At 44.3% G+C, this 18,658-nt stretch overlaps 1 protein-coding gene across 2 annotated transcripts in view; it reads right to left on the reverse strand.

The window, feature by feature from the left end:
• The window catches only part of mrpl23 (mitochondrial ribosomal protein L23), a 30,331-nt gene extending 19,986 nt beyond the window's left edge, over positions 1–10,345 (reverse strand). The window contains exons 1-3 of one of the 2 annotated variants that reach the window (XM_071514120.1): positions 8,488–8,507; positions 8,328–8,450; positions 1,888–1,970 (exon numbers count right to left, since the gene is read on the reverse strand). In XM_071514120.1, the coding sequence (XP_071370221.1) occupies positions 1,888–1,970; positions 8,328–8,450; positions 8,488–8,507 (226 nt within the window). Of the gene's footprint in view, positions 1–1,887; positions 1,971–8,327; positions 8,451–8,487; positions 8,508–10,232 lie in introns of those variants that run through there. The other variant, XM_071514119.1, reaches the window with a different exon arrangement.
• Positions 10,346–18,658: the final 8,313 nt, after the last annotated feature.

Here is an 18,658-nt window from a genome sequence, read left to right on the forward strand (position 1 = left end):
CGTGTGTGTGTGTGCATGTGTGTGAGTGTGTCTGTGTGTGTGTGTGTGTGTGTGACTAGGTTGGTGAGGAAATCCACTGGGAAATGCTCCAAATTTTGTAAGAACTAGGTAAACAGGTAAGTCATTACCCCCCATCACCATCACCAAAGAAATACTAAACACACAGGAGACACACACACACACACACACACACACACACACACACCTTAAGCAGGTAAAATGTCGGTTGCTATTATTTCATGTAGCCCTTCCCAACTCTTGTGCCCTTCTCACACACAGACACACACACACACAGAACTTTCATACAACACTCGCAAACGCAAGCACAAATTCTCCCGCTTTGGGATTGCGGTTTGGCAGCCAGCTATCACGTTACAAATCCCAGGCCGGAGGGGTAGCCATGGCAACGCCTTCCAAAATACCCCCGCCGCCCATGGAGGGAAGAAAGGGTCGTTTGCGCCCCTCTCTCTCTCCCTCTCTTCTCCCCGTTCCCGTCTTTACGCTGCCAATGGAGTGGAACTCCTGACGCAGGCAGGGATACCTTCTCTGACGCACCTCGGGATCACCAGGGGCCCTGAGCCTCGCTTTCTTCTCTCCCTCTCTCTCCCCCCGTCGCTCACTGCTTTCATCCCACCCTCCCTCCCGAGGGGCTTTCCTTTTCCCCAAGCTTTTAATGGCACAACCCTAATAAACACAGCCTTAATGGGTCCTCTACACTGTAGCGGGGCTAGGCGCCTCTCTCCCTCCCTCCCTCCCTCCCTCCCTCTGTGTCTCGCTCTCCGTCTCTCCTCCAGAGGTAGAGGGGGCTCCTCGTGGCCCTTCAGGCCCAGTGCAGAGGGGGCTCGTGCCTCCTCTCGTCAGCTCATCCCTCAGTCTTTTTCCGCCTTCGAGTTCCCCGTCCGTCCTCTCCTTCTGTTCTTCCATGAACTTGCAAATTCTTAGCCTCGTAAAAGATCCCCCAAAACAGTCCGCGCTAACCCCAGCCGTTTCCTCCCCCCATAAAAAGCCAAGAGGATCATTTAGTCAATGATATAACGCTCTCCTTGGCTCTATGATCATCTTTAACTGTTAAGAGAGGGAAGCAGAGATTGGGGAGGGGGGGGTACGTTGTGTAACCCTGTTTGGCCCACTTAAGGCCCTGAAGCTGTAAGTTTCTAAGTGAATAGTATGCGTTTGTGTGGAGGGAGGACGGGGTGTCCTGGGACAGCTGGAGGCTGGAGTGCTGCAGCAGCAGATTGTCAGATAAGCAGCTGTGGGTGTTGGGGGGTGGGGGGATGGGGGGGGGGAGCCAGGCACGCTAACCGCTACCGCAGCTAGCCCCTGGAAAATACTCCCACTGCTGCATGTCAATGGGAAGACCTGCTAGCTTGCGGGCTAAATTAGCTAATCGCCGCTAACCACCGCTGACGGCCTCCGAAACAAAATTAATTTGACTTTGTGCTTCTTAAAAATCTGTTCCATCTTTTCTGTGAATGCCGCACGCTAAAACCAAAATTACATTAATAGAACTGTCATACTGTCAGCAGATTAAAGGGCTATGGCAGGGGTGACTTTAGGCTAATATATGATGCCCAAGGCTATAGTAGGCCTCACAGAATGCTGGGATTTCAAATTCATGATAACTTGTGTGTATATGTCTCAATATGGAGTACTCACAGATTATTATGAATTGTGTAACAATGTCAAAAACAGAACAGTCTAGCAACATGCTCTCGTTAATCCAACCCGTCCTAATTAGTTGGCAGGCCTAGTAGACAGATAATCACAGTACAATAAGTATCTTTACTATTAGTAAATCTATGAGGAAGATAGATATTTTATGAGCAAGAGTCACCTACTGCAGGTTCTGTAGCTGTCTGTATGTGCTTCAGCAGTCAAGACACTCACCAAACTGTATCCTGGTGCGGACTGCTGCTACAGGGACGTTGTAGATCTTCTCCAGGTAGTTCCTCACATCACACTTGGTCATTCTGTCCAGACATGTCCAGAGCAGACAGAGAAAAGAAAAACAAAAAGACGGGGAGAGAAATAGAGAGACGAAAGAGAGAGAGAGGAAAACAGGAGTTATGAGAGGCATCCAGCATCCAGTGTTTGGGTCTGTGTGTCTGTGTGTTTGTGTGTGTGTGTCTGTGTGTATGTGTGTGGTGGTAGTGGAGGGAGGGGTGGTGTGGATCGCTATCCACCACATACCTCCACATTCACATTCATTGACACTGACACAGGAATGATACAGCCTATGGCCAAACTGACAAACAACACATTCCCATAAACTTTGCTGTTATATTAGCCGCTGTAACTGACAGGACACTCCCTTATAAAGCCATATTCAGCCTTTATTCTCCAAACCAGAAAGTGGAGAGAGGAGAAATGTGAGTGTCAGTGTTCATCCAATTAGCTGTCTGGATGTATTGATCGCGCCCGGTGAAACCCTACACAGGAAGTGGGCCTGGCACCAACCGATCAGGCGGGCCAGCCCAGCTCCAGCTAGCCCACTGGGCAGCATTTGGATGGATTGCTCTGGCCAGAGGAAGAAAGGCTTTTAACTGCTAATCAATCTAGCCAATTGGATTAGCCAAGTAGAGAGCACTTCCCAAATGCGTCTGACAAAGTGCCTAATAGCGACGCTGCGGTCTGACATGAGTGCCTCGGATATGGAGTCTTCTATCACCTCATATGTTCCTTTGATATTACAGGATAATGTAATATTCCCGCTTTTTCAAAAGGGAACAGCATTATACCTTGATGTAACAATATCATGTGCTGCAAACATTTTCCTTGAGAAAATCCCATCTGTGAACACAAAGACTCTTTGTAGGTAAGAGTGATGAAATGTTTCCATGCCCGACAAACAATAGCCATTTCCTGTAAAATAGGCTAAATTTTGGCAAGTGTAGTCCAAATGTTTTAGAAGTAATGATTTTATTATGATTAAAAAACATTTTTAGCACTACAAGCTCAGCTTGAAACAAAACTTAGACCCAAGAAGCGACAGATATGGGACAAAACTAGAATTATCCCCCCAAGCACCACAGCTGCATGAAATTACAGAGGAAACACTGCTATTTCTCTCTTTTTACCCGGTTGAAAGGAGAGAGATGGGTTTCCTAAGAGACGTGACACACAGATGCGCCTCCCCACTCCATTTGCACCCTCCTCCCCCCATAACCCCCGCCTCACAGCGTGTGTGCCAGGGGGCAGTGAAGCAGAGCAGTGACCGGGGTACTTGAGATGAAGGGAAGAAGAAAGAGAGAGCAATTGTGCAGAGAGAGGGGGATTCCTAGAAAGCAGAGAGGGAGGGGGGAGAGAAGAGGAAAGGAAGAGAGGAAAGTGGCTTGGGGACCACAAGGTCTCTTCTGGATCATTAAGAGAGGGAACACTGATCCTGATTAATGAGGAGAACATTTTCTAAATCCCTACTGCCTTTGCCACTCCAATTATCCAGCCACCACACACACACACACACAGACACAGCATGTATCAAACATGCACAAGCACAGTCATGTTTGTTACTTTGCACATGATGCCCACACACGTACAAACGGCAACAACTACATTCGCTGCACGATTCACATCCAAACTACAAACTGGCATCAAGTCTGAGAGAAAGCCTTGGGCTGAAAGCTGAGGAGAAAATGTCAAGTTAAGTGCGTACATAAACAAGGCTAAAGTTAGACAAAGGGCGTGGTGACTCCAGTAGTGATGCAGGCAACATCTGATCATCATCCCAGTATAAACACCCATCTGACTCCAGAAGCTAACCTTTCACACTGTTATTCTGCCTCCCTGCCTCTCAGGAAGTATGAAAACCTGTCTTCGGCAACTGCCAAGGCTAAAAGGCATCGTCCCTCAGCAACTGGTGTATATTTATACGCAAACACACACGCTACACACATTCCTCGCAGTAACACAAGCCCGGGATGATGAAAGAGCTCCACAAAGGCAAAATGGAGAAGGGCATCAGATGACGCAGAGGATGGTTTAGGTTCACATGTGGTCCGTTGTTGCCAAGCAGGTTTGAGATGGGCTGGCTCTTTGTCACTGAACCCTGATGAAAACAAATTAAAGTTATATTGTTCTGCATTGTTCAAGGGGAGGAGTAGAGAGGAGATCAAGGACTTAAATCTGATATCAAACGGTGGTCAAAAGGAAAACAGACCTCTGAGAGGGATGCAGGACCATGAAGATGAAGGAACATGGTGAACTTTGCGGCTTTGTCTTGCCCCTCTGTGACATAGTTGTTTCTGTGTGATAACGTAGCAGATTTGTCAATCTGCAGATTAACGCGCACGCCCCTATCAAATGGTCTCAAGTGTAACCCCTCCCCTGCAACGAAAATACTTGCTCCTAGGTGTTTCCTATTCTCAGATGTGGGCTACGACGCACTACGCCAAGGGGATTGAGAGTATCAGTTCCAGCCGTTTAAGGCGGTCCATTTTCACCTGTGTTCAAGAGAGCGCATGAGAGAAGTAGGCGAAAGGGCACTGAAGTCAGAGAAGTGCATGGGAAAGGACAGAGGCTGCTTTGACAGAGGTTGAGAATAAGCAGAGCGAAAGTACTCTAAAAAAACTACTGCATGCCACCTGTCCGCCCCTGTGCTGGTGCTCAAGGCCCTCTGCCAGGTGAATGGGTGGTGCACATACACAGCTACACAAACACACTGACACACTAAAGCCTGATATGCATCACCTTGTGGCTAACTGGAGGTTCTACGTGTTGCCAGCCCCCTTATATCTGACGATATGATGATAAAACCAAAAGTACAGTAAGAAGGAAACTTTTAGCATCAGGAAATCTCGAAGGCTAACAAGCTGCAGGATGCATTTATATTTTCACAAATTTTTCTCCGGACCACTGGGAGCTAAATAGGAGTCAAACGCCGGTGAGACGTCTATCCAGCATTAACGGTAGGGGGAAATTCCTCAAACACACACTGAATTGTCCCAGTGGCTTGCAATGTTATGGGGTCTAATGGCTCTCAGACTTTGCACCATGTCATCCCCTCTCTCTCTCTCTCTCGTTTTAAATGTACAGTAACCTTTAACAACACACATCAGGTGAACATCCAACGCACACCAAACAGCGCATACACGCGCACACGCACACACACACAACATCAAAGTGCATTGTGTCGGAGGGGCTTAGCGGTGAGAATGAAACAGGAGAGTTGTTCTCTGCGCAGATGAAAGGTGAAAGAAAGCCGCTCCTCATTGTCAGACTGCCCCTTTTGTCAGGTTCAGGTTGAGATACACACACTCACAACCTTAACCCTCCCATCTACCCAGACAATACATGCACAGAAGTTGCTCCACACCACATATCAAGATCATAATAACAGACTTTCTATGGAGGGGAAGACATTGAGGAACCTGAGACCTAGGAAGGGAAGAGACAATTGAGAAGTTGAGAGTATAAGAGCAGCGTGTGAAGGATTAGATTTATTGTTCGGGGTTTGGTCTGACAAAAGAACAGAAATAGATCAAAGAACAGGTCACCAGGAGTCGCTTAGCTCCTTACACAGAAACAGAACAGTAAAGACTCAACAGTTAGCTGCACTCCACTACTGGCTCGCTAAATGACTTCCTACGACATAAACTGAGGTTAATTAGCGTGAAAAACGACCCGGTTTCCAAGTTGAGCAGTGTGTTTATGGAGTGGAACAGGCGAAGAGAAACAGAGTGATTGCCATGGCGATCGTAACGCTGTTTGGTCCAACAGGTACAAAACAGTCTTCAAACTGCGGAGAGACGATGGGCTGATGTGTAACAGGGTCACTTTGTTCAAGTCTGATTACAGTGAGAAACGAGTGCATGGTCTGGTTTCATAGGTTTCGGCATGCACAGTAGCATGAATGTCACTGTTAGTAGTAGACTGAACACAGCGTTTTGTGTTCCCTGCTTTGTGTGCGAGTGTGTAGTGTGTGTGTGTGTGTGTGTGTGTGTCAGCGCTGGCCTCTGGCCATGCCAGGTGAGGCACAAGAGGTGCGTGTGTGGGTGTAAACCCAGAAATTTGATGATGTTCCATCTGGAGCGAAGAGGAAATACCAACAGAGCACAAAAGAGCGCAGGAACAATCAAAAAAGACAAACAAATACGAATTACGAGAGAACACAGCCCAGGTGTCTTAAACAATAAGGGACAGTGCCAAAGAGGGACGGGTTGCAAAGCGTTCAAGAAAAGCACAATAAACAGCGCAGCTCAGGGTGGGACAGAGGGAGAGAGGAGAGAAAGAGGAGACGAAGACAGGCGTAGAGAGATAGCAACACAGAAAGAGACGGGCAGCGATACTGAGCGAAATGAGTAAAAGCGAGAGAAAACTAGAAAAACGCAACGGAGAAGAAGGACAGACGGCCCTGCGTATCTTCATGCTCACTCCCAGGTGTCTCTGAGACAAAGGGAACCTTGTGTTATTCCCCTGTGAACACCACCATTACCGCTTCTCATTAACAGCTGCTCAGCACTACAACAGCGCCTACCCACACTAACACCGCATACCCTCGCCAGTCATAACTACGGCAGCTTTCACTGGTGCAATGACTCAGACTCGTCAATAAGCTGGGAGTGGGAGCGATATTTGCTTGTGTGTGTCATTGTGTCTGTGTGTGTGAGTCAATTTACTACGTCTGTGTATAAAAAGTAAAAATAGCAAAGTGTCTCAAGCGCACAGTGAGGCTTCAGCAGCATATCAATCAGCGATGCACCTCTCCCAGGCCCAGGCATCAAAGGCTGCGAGGAAAAAACCCTTACACACCCTTATATACACACACACACGCACCCTGCACTTACCCACTTTCGTGCACGCATACACACAGACACACACCCTTCTTACAAACTGACTCACCCACACTGACAAGCGCACACACACAATTACATAAGCACCCTAGGAGTTTGGCAGAGACGCAAGAATCAGAGTGGGAGGCCAGGCACCTGGATGAATAGATTATGGTCTAAACCCCACCAGAGACACATAGATGATCTGCCTCTAACTTCAATTTTTCTCCCCAGTGTGGGTTCTGGAGGACTGCTAACCTCAATGACCTTAGCTGGAGGAGGGAGTCAGAATCAGCTCATCACTACTAAGGGGTGATTGGTATGGGCTTAATGTTGCGTTTTATGACAGAAGAAATATCATCCAAAACCGCCGGGTCTACTAGTTGTAAGAAGAACAACAAGACATATAGCAGGGGAGTGCTCCCGTGCAAAGTTAGTAGGCAGTTAAGTGGTGTTATGCGTAGCAAACTCCCTTGAACTCAAGTTTTGGAGAAGTATCAAGAACATTTTGCCTTCATTTTTTTTTTTTGTAAAGATATTAATACTGGCTCCTCACAGTAACTAATGTTTGACGTCTGGCGGTCGATGCCATCCTCCAACTCTCCACTGTAGCGCCAAACAACTACACTTTTGACCTCACCCCCCACCCCACTGATGTGTCAGCCTTTCACAAGTCATCAGTCCCACTGATCCTACTAAAGACAGCCATAGGGTAATAAGAACTGTCTACGCCACTGAGGACTGATGCCTCTCATTTCTTTTCTTAAGGTTGACACTCCACCTGGTGGCCATGATGCCCAACTACAGCTGCAGGTCACTGGTCCGCCAAGACTACTAGTGAGTCAGTGAAGACAATGAAGTCATTGCAGCCTTTAAAAAAAAACAGACGTGCATTATAAAATAGGATTGCATTGCACCAAAATACTACCACAGTCTCACAAGAGCAAAAACGTAAAATAACTTTGATGCCAAAGATTCTGTACTCTCATAGTACTATAAGCAGTAACATTTAGTATACATGGCATCAGCTTGTGTAGGATATTAAATCTGATTTCTTTAAAGAAACATTGTAAAATATGAGACCAAAGGAGGTGATTATCTTTGCAGTTTGTGTTATTATCCACCAGTGGCATAGTGTATTGATAACAATCATTCATTCACCTTGCAGAGGACTCCTTGAGCAGGATACTGAATCCCTACCAGCTGTAGGATGCTGCTCTGTAGCTAAGCCTGCACTTTGATCTTTGAAGACAAGTGGCTAGTTGTCTTGGTATTGAGATACTACTTAGCCTGACAATGGCATTATTAAAAACAATACTCCTGCAATAATGGTAATAATAATGATAAGCATTTAAGGACACCATGAGACTATGTAATATTGAGTCTGACACCATAAGGTACTGGCAGAAAGACACAAAACCTACAATAAAATCGAAGTATTGCTTACTGAACAATTTTAACTACGGCTTCAGTAGTTTAATAATTGGAAACATTATGTAATAGATGTTCAGATTCCCTGTAAAGCATGGCAGGGAAGAGTCACTCTAACCAGAGACTTACTCCATGGGGACGCGAAACTGGACGGTGTCTTTCGGCTGCTCCCTCCCCGGCCTCACCAGTGTCAGCGCCCAGTTTGGCCTGAAGATCCTCAGCTGAGGGTTTCCCAGCTGGTAGATGGGGTATCTGGAAGGAAGAAACGAGGCAGACTGTTAACATCAACAGTAACCTGCTGTATTTCATTACATCACATCAACAACTTGGTAGGTGTCGGGGCTGCACAATTAATCATGTATAACTGCAGACTGCATTTTAGTTATCACAATAATCATAGAATATTGGCAAATTAAAACATTTTGATCAGAATGTCTGCTACAGTAGAAGATTGTCAAAATGTTGGGATGCCAAAAATACAAAAAAATAAATCTTTGCCAAAATCATCAAGACTAATACTCATAATTAATAACACATTTAACACATTTAATTAAGAGATGTGTGTGTAATTCCAGACCACAGCATATGACCACTGTTTTTAGTACATGTTTTTAGTACAATACAACTTAATGAGAATATTACACATGCCTTGATGTTACGGCTGTAGTATCAAGGCATCAAGGAAATCTTTTTACATCCCTCCATGTAAGCACTGAGCTCACTTGAACAAAAAATGGCATGCTTAAGAATTTGTTGGTGGTTGTATGAAAGAGAGGTCATGTATTTTTAAGAAGTATTCCTCACATTTGTTTAACAAGGAAAACATGTGGATACTGGACATTGGAGAAATAAAACTTAAGTTAATCAAACATCACTACTACAGTTTGGCTTTGACAGGTTACTTTTTTATGTCAAATGAAGATCCCTGATTATCAAGTCATGGTATCAAATCTCCTTTCAGATTATCATCACATTAATGTAAGGCCTGATGGAAAAGTTCAAAATTGTGTCATTATGCTGCTATAAATATGCCAATGGGACCTGTAGGCTATTGCCACCAGGTCTGGCAATTTTTCTCTGAGAAACACCATACATTGAAGGCTGTTTGACCACTGTCTATGCTGAAAGATGATGCAATATATCTAAAAGAAAATGCCATTATTAGCTGTTAATAATTGTGCTCCAATATCTGAACCCTAGCTTAACACAAGCCCTTTTATTCAACATGTTTCATACCACATGCAACATAAACAATGAAGTCTTAGCAGCCTGAAGTGGACTGATTGGTGAATAAATATAGACCCCCACCTGTGAAGTAAAAAACATATATGGGATACAACAGTGGAGAGAGTGAAGCCAATGATTAAAATAGACATTTATTCATTCATTCTCGCATTGGGCTAACTTCTAGGAAATCTAATAAATAGTTAAATTCATGTATTACTGAATTTGCTGTGGACCCTGGTAGACTCCCTCAAGGAACCCTGGGAGTCCTCGGACTGACGTAGATGACACAATATTCACAGAGCAATAACCCAATATACTGACACAGGTAAGTTACTTTACCAGCCACAGACCACTACAGTCAGTGAGCTCCGTGTTATGTTAACCTACTGTACAAACTTAAACTGTTCACTTTCTGAGTTGGAGCTTCTCTGAAAACAGACAACCAACGTTGGCTGTAAGTTAACGGGAGGATGTTTTTAGCATGCATTAGCTGGCTAAAGCTAACTGCAAAATTCAAGTTTATTGATTAGCATTATGCATGTTTTGTTTTTGAGTGCTTATTTGTGATGCACGGTGAGCAGACGGGACATTGACTTAAACGCGTTATGACAGTGTAACAGAAAGACATGAACACTGTGATTGCTAATTTTACCAAACACACATAGGACAGCTGGAAGGCTCACAAAGCTAACAGTGTAATATTAGCTGGGTTTGCTAGCTTACTAAATTGCCAGTAAACTGTGACTAGCTGAGATGCTTTTGCACGTATTTACACCCAGCACTGTACGGACAAAACATGACACTTACATTAGTCTTCTTGTTGCCATCGCTGTAGTGGTTTGTTGTGAACCATAGGCTGATACCTGTTGTGTAGTCTTGTCAAGGACTAGCTGTCAGAGGCTACACGTGTGGAGTACTTCCGGGAACAACCTTACTGCGCAGGCGCGTTCGTGTTTCACCCACAGAGGTTATGCCCTTGAAGTGATATCCCATCCTGTGTGACTTCTGCCTCTTCTGCACAGTTCTCTCAGTCCTAGGTGGTAAAACAAAATTAGTTAGTCTCAAGTTTAAAAAGCTAACATACGCATCAGCATATTGCTGTGCAGGTTTAACATGCAGCGCTTCATTCACAGACTGACCCACCTGCTTGTAAACGTTTTCAAAATTACAGTTTTGCCCAAGGCCCCGCTGAAATTACAGATTAAAAAAAGGTGATATATTTGTCACTGATTGGCCCAGCGGGGAGTACTGATGGTGGACAACATGTTCACAGATAAGATTTAAAGATTTTTAACTTCAGTATATTATATCCATCCAATGTATCTCACAAGATTTGGCATTTTACCATTTTTCATTCTTACACCCTCGATATCCATCCTGCAAAAATACATTTACACATACATTTAGAACACTATTTTCCTTCTATGTTTGTTTTTGTGTTTTCTTGTTTATTTCAGAGAATAAATAAATTAATAAATATTATAGGTGTTTATATATTGGTGTATTATAGGCAGAACGATATAGGTAGATATACTGTAGATATTGATTTAGATATTACTGCCTTATCACACACAATTCAATACTCAATTAGCAGTTATGGACCAGAAAATGTGACTGTATCTCTACTGAATACTGTCATTTTGCCCATAAACTCAGTCTCCCATTCAGAGTTAGAGGAGCAGCTGCAGGACTTGTCCCATTCCAAGATTACAGCAGAGGGTGTATTCTTTTCAAGGGTGGATTTCCCTCTTGGGAATGTCACTGCTGTGAGTATTTCTCTGGGCACATGTTATGAGACATCAGCAGAGGGAGACCTTATCCCACTGGTCCCGTCCCTCCTTCAGACCCTGTGCCCCAGCGTCTGACCTCACACCCACTACGATGTGCCTGCCATGGGGGTAAGAATGATTGCGGGCCCCCTGAGTGGAACATGAGTCCCTGGCTCAGCTGGTTCAGAGCTGGCAGGGGCGGGATAGCTTACAGCCCACACTGACAGCCCTCGCTATGCCAGGGAGGGAAGTTTCCATCAGTTAAGATGCCATTGTGTGTGTGTGTGTGTGTGTGTGTGTGTGTGGAGGGTGCTTGAGGGTACAGCAGTTAGGCAACTGATACAATTACCACAGAGTCTTCATTATGTTTGTAAGTTGACATGGGTACTTGTCACTCTATATCAGAATATCTTATCAGTCTTACAGTCTACCGCTTGTGTCATTTTTTTTGTTGCCTTGAGAAAAAAACCTTACGGTGCCACAAGTTCATTGGTTGTTTACTTGTTTGTTGCTTTGGATCTGATTCATCTGACAGCTGATATGAGAGTGTACTGGAGATTCATACAGAGGCGGGGCGAAGTTGGGAAGCTTCCTTTCAAAATGTATAATGTATAATGCCCATTACTTATTACTGAGTATTACTATTTAAAACATAAACCGCTACATTATGCAAACTCAGTAACACTTTATATTTCAGTTAAATTATTAAATTCTGTTGGCTCTAAAATACATTAAAAAAAAAGAAATCAAACAGAGAATGTATTGCAATACAGGCTGTAATTTGAATAGTGTTCTTGTTTTATTGGGTTATCATGTTATCACATGGTTGGCAGTGGCTTAGAGGTTTGTGACTGGAAGGTCGCCGGTTCAAATTCCAGACCACCAGGGAAAATCTGGATGAGGAAAATACACTGTGCCCCCCTCCCTCAACAACTACTGTCCCCACAATATCTAGTGTGAGTGTGTGTTCTTGAGTGGGTGTGAAGCAGGGCATGGCTGAAAAAGATGATGCACTATGTCAACCTAAATTGGTCAACAAATGTCATGTCAACAAAAAAAATTATAATAATAAAATAATCTAAAATCCAAATTTAAGTAAATACTGACTTTTCCAAAATGATCTGTAGTCTGATTAACTAACAGCTTACAGTTACAGGGATGACTGTAGGAGTTCAAAGATACAAAGAGGTGTGTGTGTGTGTGTGTGTGTGTGCGTGTGTGTGTGTGGTGTGGTGTGGTGTGGTGCAATGTCTGTGTGTATCTGTGTGTGTGTGTGTGTGTGTGTGTGTGTGTTATGTGTGTAAGGTTGATTCCCAGATTCTTATGACCCCCATCTGTCCCTTGGCCTAGGACCCGGAGCCTGCTGTGGGTGCAGTAGCAGTAGCAGCCCTGATTACCTCAGTCGAGGTGCCAATGTTTAGTGAGGCTGCAGCCAGGGCAGACCAGGCCAGGTCTAGAGGGAGAGGAGGGGGGCCGCAACATGAACCGGAGCAACCTTCAGCCAAAGGTCTGGTCTCACACTGTTGTCCAACTCTGCCATTTATAGATGCGATACAAGCCTGTTTGTTAGCGCACACAGTTGGGCTCTTTGACGGAAAATAAAAGTTAACCATATTATCTAATTTCACTGGTCGTGACACGGGTCATATGTGAATGCGAACCTGATTAATGACGTTTTATTGCCTTCCACATGACCGGGGCAACAGCCTGAGGGAGCCCTGCTGCTCTCATTACTTTTTAAATTTGCTCTTGTGCAAATGTTGCTTTTTTTTTTGCTTATGGTTAATTTTCACTGAAGTCATATTCTGGTTAATGGCTTGGCCTTTGCTTGCCCTCTTTAGCTACTCAGCTCGCACCACACACACACATACACACACACACACACACATAGACACACATATGCATGCACACACTGGCACGTTCAGGTGCACTCAGGTGCACATGCAGCAAAGGTCAATAAAACAAAAGTAGCAAAGTTCTATCATAAATCAATTATTTCTTGTAGTGAGACAACTCAACAAAGCCCTCAGTGTACTTATACCAAAATGTCCACAGATTTTACTCACACCACTCTGAATGTGTGTGTGTGAGAGAGAGAGAGGGAGAGAGGGAGAGGGGGGGGGGGGGGGGAGATGGAATGAGGGGTCAGGTCTGGGGTAGTGGAAAGTGGCTGTTTGTGTGACAGTACAAAACGGGGAGAAAGTAAGGGAGAGAGAGAGAGAGGGAGCACTCTAATGGGAGAGGTGGATAGACGGAAACAGTTCGGTCTACAGCAGGATTGTCCCGCCAAGAGCGGGCGCTGGGGCCGCATGGAAACTTTCCCCCTCCGACTCTCAGGCAGCCGGGGAGAAGTTGTCGGTATTGAATATCCTAGAGAAGAAAAAAAGGGAAATGGTAAATTGAAGATCCAGACGTGAAGATGGAAAAGTTTGTCAGTTGAAGTGAATAGTTTTGCTTGTAAAGGGACCCAGTGTTTTAGTGTTTTTGTCTGAAGCCATTTCGCCCTTCCACGAAGAACGGGTCATCCTTTTGCTTTGAATTGTTTCCCCCCTATGGCTGCTTGGCTAAAAGATTAAGATGTGTTAATGACAACTAGATAGATAGATAACTACATAGATAGATAGATAGATAGATAGATAGATAGGTGGGTGAGCAGCAGGTACACAGAGAAATGGTGGGACACGACCAGAGACAGAGCAAAAAGGGCGGGAACAGCAGAGTCAAACTTTGGGTCCAGGGCAGATTCAGCAGTGGCTTGTTCATTGATGTGTTCTGGGAACGCAGGCGAGGCCAGTACAGTAGGGCTTGGGCTCCACTCCCAGTGGGGATGTTATGTGTGCTATGTAGCACAGTTAGGGATGAGGCAGAAATGTGTCCGGGGAGCCAATTATCATTTTTGGCAGCAGCTGTTTATTAAACCATTTTCAATCCCCTCGTTGACAATCTGTAACAGATGTTTCATTGGCAGAGAGGATTGTAGGCTTCAGTGGCTTCCTATCTATCAAGGGTCACTGAACAGTCCTCGGATCACGTCTTTAGATCGTAGTGAATGGGACAGATGTTCAAGGGGGGCGATTGAGAGATCCAAAACCAGCGCTCCCACTCTGAGAGGCTTGATTAATACAGTGCGAAGGATCCAACCTCTAATGACAAGTGAGATGTGATGACAAGTAATGACAAGTAATGATAAGTGGAAATCACACTGATGCTGAAAAGAAGAACAGTGGTTTTATGAAGAGAGTCTGTCCTGTTCTATTAGACAAGAGATTTATCAGATGTCATAATAATAATCTTTATTTATATTTGATAATATAAGATATTTATTGTGCTAGAATTGTATTAAGAGATACACCTGTGGGCAAATTTTGTTTTGAAGTATTTTACACTTTCAAGAGGAATGCAAAAGCATCACAAGAATTCAAGAACAACTTCACAAAATTTGGCCCATGAGAGATTTGATGCATTGAGTCATGGTTATCACCAAAATAACGTGATTACAAGTAGCTCCGGCAAATTGTCCACAGCTAGTTGCCTTAATTGCAACTTTGAACCTTCTGCAGTTTAAATGAAGCTGTCAGTTGACTTGTCACACCAAGCGCAAAACCGTTAGTCCCTCCACCCCACACCCAATTAAACCCTTGCCCCCTCGCCACCAACACTAAGTGTGTGGTCAGAGGTAGTGGCCAGTTCAGGTCAGATTCCTCTGTTTTTTCATGTTCCATGTTCACACTCTCAGAGGGAGCGGGTGCATGCCACGCAGCAGTCCTCTGGCTATTTATAGCCTTGAGGGATGGAGTCGGGGGCAATCTGGATGGCGTGTAAATTTAGACCCTCCCCCCTGGATGTTCCGTTGATGTCATAAGCCTGACCTCTGACCCAGGAGCCTGGCTGCCACAAGGCCCATGTTGAACTTGAATTTCAGGGGTTCACTGCCACACGCATGCAAGCGCACACACACATACAGTACACTACATACATATAAGCATGCACACACAGGCACTAACAAAATGTACTGTGTGAAACTGTTCATAGCAAAGAGCTCTATAAATATATTAGTGAAGATGCATCGAATTTTGTTCACTGATTCAAATACTAACCCTCACCCTTGCACTGTAAGGTAAGGTAGTGTAGTGACTTTGCTATGCCCTAACAACAACTGACACTAAAAAGTAGACTGTAGAGCTTCTTTCTCTTTCACATTGACTAGCTTGTGCGCACATGGAAACACTGTTCTTTCCCATGGGAAATATTTTGCAGGAAACACAGTAACTACAGACTCTGTGTCTCATCCTAACCTGAAAATGTGGGTCTAAAGGATTACAAAGATTGTGTAAAATGGAGAGGAAAGACATATACTGATTTCCATAGATTTTGAAATCGGCTACAGTTGAAGTTGGGGTGATTAGGTGGAGAGCTCACACAGGTTCCCACAGCCTTATCCAGTGTCTCTCCCCCTGCCAGAGATATGTGATGCATCAGGGGGGCCTGACATGCACAAACGGGGACAGGGGCAACTGATCTTGAAGGTATGTCAGCCGACACTCTCGGGATATCTGGTGCACTGCACCGGGGCAGGCCTTAACCTACAAACATAACAACACTGTCCAAGCCACAATATGCCTCTCCTCCGATTTTTAGGTTAGACAAAGCTGGTGTTGGAGAGATTTCCCTGACCGATGGAGACATAAGCTTGTTGCAGTCAGACAGTAGAATCCTCCTGGCAAAGGATAAGGATAAAGGATAAAATCCTCCTGGGAAAGGATTCTTCTGTAATAGCTAAGAGTTGAGCATCAGGTATTTGATCATGGCTTCGTTTGTGCACTATATTGCACGGCTGCTGCTGAAAAGGGAGCGTACATTGATTTGGCATACAAGTCGATTGTCACCAGAGCCGCTATGTGTCAAACAGAGTGACATCAGCTATATGGTGACTTTGTGGTTCCAGACACAATGGATGTTGACAGTCCAAATGCGTGCCAATGCCACCTTCCACCAATCACACCGCCACCCGCTACCCTTGAAGCGCTCATAAACAACATTCCTACCCTCAAATGTCTCTCCTCCATACCTCATGAGCCACGCCGTGCATTAACCCTTGCACACGATCTACAATGTATTTTTGGGGTCGCGTATCAAATGCAAGACGTCCATAATCCACCGTAGATTCTGATATTTTTCCATCCCATGCTTATTACACACATGCGCATTTTGCACAGGTCTATGACAGTGATATTCCTAAACCACATGCACTTAGCCATTCCCAAAAATTGTCTATCAGTGGAACAAATTTATGGGCCCTATACCATTACAATACACCCAAAATAGATGACACACGCCAGAAAAAAATCTCTGTTTGTCATTAAGTTTCAACTATGTGGGTTTGTCCTTTGGCTAGACCCATGCATCTCTGCACATCAAGGCCGTACTCCATATTTGGAAGTGTTTCTTGAAAGTAGTATTTCACTTCTAATGTGTTGAAATGTTTTCTTTTTTATTTTATGCGCAGAACAGACCCTAATGATTCCCATGTTAAAACAGCCCAAAATAATGGTTACCCTGCAACAAAGTGACTTAGTCGTAAAATCTTTTTTTTTTTCTTAAAATAAGTGAAACTTTCTGTCAATGTTGTGAGATATTTCCATTTGTTTCCAATGCAGTCTCACTTGTTTCAAGAATATTCTAGAAACAATAATATCTTGAAACAAGGCAGAATAAGGCAAATCACTCCACTAATACCAAGACAATGACATTTCATCCAAGAAAATTATTGAAATAAGTTGAGGTTTGGTGTGAGGTCAAGTGGGACCTTTTCGTTAATGACTAGTATAACACTATGTAATTTTCAGTTATTGTATTACAGTTACCAACAAAAAAGTAATCAATCACTTCTTTTGTTATCACCCCCAAAATATCAGGTTGATGTTGCATTGTCCAAAACTAGTGCCCCAATTAGTTTTCATCATAACTCCATTAATCTAGTTTGAATGAGAAATGGCAGAAGGGTTTAGGCTACTTCCTCTGTGTGGAAGCATTCCCACTACTTTGATTTAATCGAGCCAAACAATGACAAGAACATTGGACATCAACATAATTTGATTCCCATGATCGTCCACAGGAGACGGGACTGAGTTGCCCTGATATTTGGTGGGAAGAGAGGATACAGTTGTCAATTTTTGGGTTGTAATGGAGATGTAATGTAAACGTTTCCAGTAAGTAATTATTTTTGAAATTAGTCCTAAGTGATACTTTATTGAAACTCTCTTTTCTGTTGCCCACTTCCACAGGGAGGTCAGAGGTCAGGCTCAGCTGCAGAGTAGGAATTCAGTGTCTTGCTCAAGGACACTTCAGCAGGGGAATGTTTGACCCAGGGGGCTTGAACCGGGTGTCCGGTTGAGCAATAATAAAGAAATAATAATATGTAAGTGACCGTTCATGTGAGAAGTTGTCAAAGACAGTTTGAGCATCTATACACTAAACCCTATAAGATATGGCAAAGTCCCTGCATCTATCAATTGCCACTTCAAAGCCTGTTTGATTTCTGGGGACACGTGCAGCAATGACTGATGACGGATAAGATATTTTTAATATTTGGCCAATGTTATAAATTATTTGACGTAGCCAATCAAACTATCTTGCACAGACTGACGCACGAGGCTTAAAGGGAACACTGTCCTGGATACTCCACTGATGTGATTTTGTACATTTGGCTTCCAAATCGATTCCAGGGAATATTGCTTGATCTTCGCTCTCCATTCTAATGATAAAAACGACAAGATCCAGTTTCGGACTCGCTTAGACTGAGGCATGGCAAGTGCCCCTACCTTGTTATACCCAACTGACGCCCATTACCGTTTACCAAACAAGCGGACGACAAGTCTCCACGGTCTTTACGCACGGAGGGCGCACGGAGAGTTAGCGGGCATGGGGTCACTCCCTCCACGCTGTCCGTGGCCTCGTCGCCCCGGTGGGCAGCTCCGGGACTCTGCCAAACCCTCCCGATCCCCCTCTCTCCTCTCTCTACCTTTCCTCTGAAGAAACAGCCCGGCGTTACGTCAGAAAGTGCAGGGCAAGCAAGTTAGCGTCTTAGGAGCTATTCGTAGGCATTGCTGCCAAACCCGGCTTGGGGCTGCTCACGAGCTCACTGCAGCCAATGCAATTTACAAACCCAACTCTTTTAAAGCAGCAGCAGCAGCATGTGGTAAGTCAATTATTCATTGATACTTTTTTTATCTCCCCGTTGGGATTTTTTTTGACAGTTTTCTTCACATGACAGGTCTCTGTTGCTGGCACAATTGCGCAAAAACCAACGGTGTAAACGGTGTAGCAAAGATAAAGAGTAGGCTGTTTTCCCCTAAAGCCTCACTGCAAAACACCATGACATGATGAACCATCATAGATTTTTAACGCACAGAGATTTCTGCAGCATTTTTAGTGTGTGATTCTTTGCTCATCTCAAAAAACAAC

This window comes from Centroberyx affinis, unplaced genomic scaffold (genome assembly GCF_046629955.1).
Source record: "Centroberyx affinis isolate AG114_WGS23_722 - 3 ecotype Tasmania unplaced genomic scaffold, CSIRO-AGI_Caff_v1 ptg007973l_1, whole genome shotgun sequence".
NCBI lineage: Eukaryota > Metazoa > Chordata > Actinopteri > Beryciformes > Berycidae > Centroberyx > Centroberyx affinis.